Source organism: Ascaphus truei, chromosome 8 (genome assembly GCF_040206685.1).
Source record: "Ascaphus truei isolate aAscTru1 chromosome 8, aAscTru1.hap1, whole genome shotgun sequence".
NCBI classification, from domain to species: Eukaryota; Metazoa; Chordata; class Amphibia; order Anura; family Ascaphidae; genus Ascaphus; species Ascaphus truei.
In genome coordinates this window covers 105282023-105287491 of record NC_134490.1, presented here as the reverse complement: position 1 = coordinate 105287491, position 5469 = coordinate 105282023, and the positions used below count along the sequence as shown (strand labels likewise).

At 49.5% G+C, this 5469-nt stretch overlaps 1 protein-coding gene across 6 annotated transcripts in view; it reads right to left on the bottom strand.

Annotated features, from left to right (window-relative positions):
• SIRT1 (sirtuin 1) overlaps positions 1-1883 on the bottom strand; it is a 355375-nt gene extending 353492 nt beyond the window's left edge. For 2 of the 6 annotated variants that reach the window (XM_075613008.1, XM_075613016.1), the window contains exon 1: positions 1449-1883. In XM_075613008.1, the coding sequence (XP_075469123.1) occupies positions 1449-1836 (388 nt within the window). In that variant the 5' untranslated portion in view covers positions 1837-1883. The remainder of the gene's footprint in view (positions 1-1448) is intronic. The other 4 variants (XM_075613010.1, XM_075613014.1, XM_075613009.1 and 1 more) reach the window with 3 other exon arrangements.
• Positions 1884-5469: the final 3586 nt, after the last annotated feature.

Sequence of the window (5469 nt, the reverse complement as noted above, 5' to 3'; positions counted from 1 at the left end):
TGTCTGTGTTTGTCTGTGTTTGTCTGTGTGTGTCTGTGTGTGTGTCTGTGTGTGTGTCTGTGTGTGTGTCTGTGTGTGTGTCTGTGTGTGTGTCTGTGTGTGTGTCTGTGTGTGTGTCTGCCTTGCGGTTGCTTACCGCATGCGCTCTCAGCAGGCCGTCAGGGGGCGGTCCGGGGGCGGGCCAGTGACGTCACGGAGCTGGTTCGCCCTCATTGGGCGAACCACTCACGTGACCGGCCTGTCTCGTCGGCAAGCGGGGGAATTTTTAAATTCCCCTAAGACCTGCGCTTCCGCAAGCGTGCAGAAGCGCAGGTGAGCCCCTACTAAAGCCGCTCTAATTGCGGCTGTAGGGGCTCAGTGCTGAGCGGGAGCGCGCCTCAGCGCGCTTCCGCCAGCAAGCGGAAGCATGTCCGAGGCCTAAGGCTGCGCTTATAGTGCCCAGCGATGCAACGTTGCGCCAAAACAAATACATTGGATCCATTGCATGCACTTATAGTAAGCGCAACGGCGCTCCAAAACTTTTTGAAGTATTGAAATTTTATTTTGGGAGAGACATGTGACTGTCACTACACCAATCACAGAGCGCCTACTGCACTATGCCCGCCCCCTTCGTGACGTCACTGGCCTTGTCGCCAGCGACGTCGCTCCAAACCTAAGTGCAACTTTTGCCAATGGCGACGGGTGATATCATCGGTCGCATTGCCGGCACTATAAATGCGGCCTAAGGAAACAATGGGGGTCCTACCTTCTGTTAAAAACACCAAATATGTGGGGAAAAAATTGAGGTGACTATTTGGGTGCCATTTTCTACATATGTTCAAAACATAAATATCAAAAAAAAAATTAAAACAATAAAAAAAATGGGGCCGATTTTGCCCCCCCGTCCCCCATTACTGCTCTGTGCGTGCTGGTAAGGGTTAGGCTGAAAAGATCCCTTCTTTATCCAGCTGCTTTGTAGACTCAAGTCCGTTATCCATCTGTCAGTTAAGTAAGGCTGCGCTTATTGTGCCAGCGACGCAACGTCAGGCTGCGGTCGCTGGAAAAATCAAATTAATATGACTTCCAGCGATCGCGACGCGCTTACTATATGCTTACGAATGCGACGGCAGCAATGCATTCGTTTTGGCGCGGCGTCGCTGTCACTATAAGCACAGCCTAAGGATATTTATTGAGGTTATCAACACAGGTATTCAGAACCAATAAAGGCTCTTCCCGACTATTAACAGGTCAGTAGCACCGCAAACATTGTGCATAGAAGCCGTTTTCCACCTCAGAACAGCTGTAGAGATAGCTCAACTTTGAAAGATGCTTTTAAATGACTCCAGTTTGGCTGTGTTAGATATAATTGTACATGGGGCACGTTGAATACATGCAAACACACCTTCCCATCACTTCACATTTAGAAAGTGCTCTTTAGCAGGGTTTCGAGTCTAAAACGTAGTGCCCACCTCCATAACCAACAGCGGGATCCGCTCCGTCTTCCTTCTCCAACTCTCCCAAGACCCCTTCCTGCTTGTCATGTACGAGAAGCATTGCCAGCTGCCGCTCCCCCTCACCCGCAGGGAGGCCCCGCCGCTCACCCGCAGGTAGGCCCCGCCGCTCACCCTGTTCTCTGGACTTTGTCGCGGCTCCTGCCGAGGCCTCTCCTTCCTCCCGAAATGCAGTTCTCGATTGCAAACATGAAAACCCCGTTTCACCTTCACGATCAACCACTACATTCTTGCCGCTATTGCCAATCTCGAGTCGCTGTCTTTTGGTGTCCGGTGCATCGTTTTCTTTAGGAAGCGCTGACATACCGCCCGTGTGAAACAAGTCTGTGCAATCCGCGTCCGCCATTTTGCGACCGCGTCAACTGCCGAGAGACTGCTCAACGGGGTCACGTGACACAGCTTCTGTCAGTCATTGTCGGGCGCCCGATAGGCCTCGTGACGTAAACAACAACACACTGCATCACATGCAGAAAGTCACGAACTGCTTGTCGGATGCGTCGGAGACATGGGAGGCTGTTTTTTTGCTGTAGCAATCATAAACGGAAATAGTTTTATGCTATTTTTTCATTGTGATAATACAAAAATTACTGAAGCTTCTTTTACAGGAAGCATGTTCATTTGGTTCATTTTAGAGTCCACTAAAGCGTCCTTCTCCCTGCCACTTTTCTTAAGTCACATTTTCTCGTATAGATATGATTGCAATTTAGTGTAGCACCGTGTCTAGGGTGACGTTTACCTGATGGCTCACAGGAGGCCGGATCCTCCACTGCAGGAAGCCTGGGGTATACCTGATTTGTACTGGTGACAGAGCCTCCACCTGTGAGGATCCTGGTAGCGCCGGATAGCCCCTTCACAGGACCCAACACAATGAATACACGCAGTATATATATGTAGCAGGGTCCCCCCTGGCCCTCCTCACCTGCGCTGAGTAGTGGGTATCCCCGCACCATGTCAGGCAGTTGCAGGGGCGATCGCGGCTCCTGGCGACATCAGTGACAGGGTGCGCGTTTGTAGTCGCGGCGGCCATTAAACCTAGCGCAGGAAAGTGTAGGGAGGCAGGAAGGACCTCTAGAAGTCGCACGTGCACAGTTAGGGTGATGCGGCGGCCATTAAAGGTTTGCACAGGCTCTATGGAGAGTAGCGGCGGCCATTATAGTGCGCACACGCGACCCCAATGTTAAAGAGGGCCATAAAGGACTACAATTCCCAGCAGCCTCTGGGGACTGCACTTTCACCTTGGTCACAGGCAGCCAATAGAGCTTGCAACTTCTCCTGCTGGAGAAGCATACATTGTTGTGTGCAGTCAGGAAGCAGACTATGAAGCACATGAGTTAGTCATGCTAAGGTGACAGTGGGAGAAGGAAGCGGGGTAGAGAGCTGCGAGCTTCTGCCCTAGACCAGAAATCCCCAGGCTAGAGCTGAGGCCCTGACGCCCCACTAGTGAGGTTGGGTGTTCATAGGGACAGGCCCTTAGGTAAGGACCCTGTGCCCCTTCAGCTGTGTCGTTCCTTTAGAGCAGGGAGAGACCCTGTGCAGTTCCTTAGAGCAGGGAGAGACACTGTGCAGTTCCTTAGAGCAGGCAGAGACCCTATGTAGTTCCTTAGTGCAGGGACCCAGTGAAAGGGTTTGCTGCATGTTCCTGTAAGCTGTGTTGCTGATCCAGAGACTGTCCTTACGGTGGAACGTCCGGCGGGACCCCATAGCCCAGTTAGGGGCAAGGTTATAGCTGCCAGCTAGTGGCAGAGGGTAACACGGCTGTGTTGCTATACAGTATGATTTGATGTTGTGTTATTTGCCCATATAGTAAACCTGTGTTATATATTTATTTATTTATTTATAAAATATTTTACCAGGAAGTAATACATTGAGAGTTACCTCTCGTTTTCAAGTATGTCCTGGGCACAGAGTAAAACAAAATAATACATGGTTACAAATACAGTTACATAAATGAACAAGGTATACATTATATACAAGACATTGCATGCACAGTTAAAGAAAATATATATTATGAGCGTATGAAACAGTTACAGACCAGATTAAAGTGTGAGACAGCCTTAGATTTGAAAGAACTTAAGCTGGTGGTGGATATGAGAGTCTCTGGTAGGTTGTTCCAGTTTTGGGGTGCACGGAAGGAGAAGGAGGAACGTCCGGATACTTTGTTGAGTCTTGGGACCATGAATAGTCTTTTGGAGTCTGATCTCAGGTGATAGGTACTGCATGTGGTAGGGGTGAGGAGCTTGTTCAGGTAGCTGGGTAGCTTGCCCAGAAAGTATTTGAGGGTGAGACAGGAAAGGTGAACTTTGCGCCTAGACTCTAGTGATGACCAATCTAGTTCTTTGAGCATTTCGCAGTGATGTATGTTGTAGTTGGAGAACAAAACGACAAATTGAATTGTAGAGGGTGTCAAGTTTGCTAAGGTGGGTTTGAGGAGCCGAGCCATAAACTATGTCTCCATAGTCAATAATTGGCATTAGCATCTGCTGTGCAATACGCTTTCTGACCAGGAGACTTAGGGAGGATTTGTTCCTGTAAAGTACCCCTAGTTTGGCATAGGTCTTGGTTGTCAGGGTATCAATGTGCATCCCGAATGTTAAGTGGGAGTCAAACCATAAGCCCAGGTATTTAAAACTAGTGACAAGTGTTAGGGTGGTTTTAGCGTTGGTTCTAATCAGGAGCTCAGTCACTGGAAGCTTTACAAATGTAGTCTTGGTCCCAAATACCATTGTTACAGTCTTGTCAGTGTTTAAAAACAGTTTGTTTTGGGAAATCCAGTTTTCGAGTCTCAAAAAGTCAGACTGAAGTATGTGTTGAAGGTCAGAGAGGCTATGGCTGTGTGCATACAGGATTGTGTCATCTGCATACATGTGTATTGAGGCTTCCTTACAAGCTGTGGGAAGATCATTAATGAACACTGAGAAGAGTAGGGGCCCCAGAACAGAGCCTTGCGGGACACCACAGGTGATATCCAGGGGGTTGGAGTTAGAGCCTGAGATGGACACATGTTGGGATCTTCCTGATAGGTACAGCAGCGGCAGCTCTTATTCGAGCAAAAGCCGCTGGCTGTATGTGGCTGGGAAGCGGGTAGCCGCGGCGCGTGGCGGCGCACTGTGACGTCACAGTCACATGCGCGCCCGGCTTCCCCGTCTTCCCCGGCTTCCCCAGGCTTCCCCGACACCCCTGGAGATGAAATTAAGGTAAGCGGGGGTTCGGGGAAGCAGAGTGGCAGAGCAGAAGGGGTACAGGGGTCCGGAAGGGTGTATAAATTGTGCGCGATGGAGGAGGGGGGGTGAGTGGGGGAACGCGGCGGCGCGCGTGCATTACTGGCGGCAGCTGGGGCAGATCCCGGCATGCCGCCGGTATTTAGTGCAATAAGATATGTCGCTACTGTAGGACTGAAACCAGTTTAAAGCATGTTTCCCTATTCCAGAGCTCTGGAGTTTGTTAAGCAGGATAACATGATCAACTGTGTCAAAAGCCTTTGCAAAATCTAGAAATACTGCACCAGTGAGTTGTCCCCGTTCCATTCCACACTGGATTTCATTGCAAACTTTTAGCAGGGTAGTTACGGTGGAGTGTTTGGGGCGAAACCCAGACTGGAATTGGCTAGGGAAATTTGTCTTGGTGTAGAAATCGCTTAATTGGGAGTGGACACATTTTTCCATAACTTTGGATAGAATTGGGAGAAGTGAGATTGGCCTGTAGTTTGAGACAGTGTTTTTGTCCCCACTTTTGAAGATTGGGACAACTCTGGCAGTTTTCCAGGTCTTAGGGATATGGCCTGCAGACAGGATAGAGTTGACTATGGACGCAATTGGTTTGGCAATGGCTGGGGCACCAAGTCATAGGAACCTAGATTGTAGTAAGTCGGGTCCACATTGGCTGCTTAGTTTTAGTTTGAGGAGCGCTTGTGTAATTTCCTCTTCAGATACTGGGCTAAATTGAAAATTGTGGGCAGTGTTGGGAGGGGGTGGGACTATAG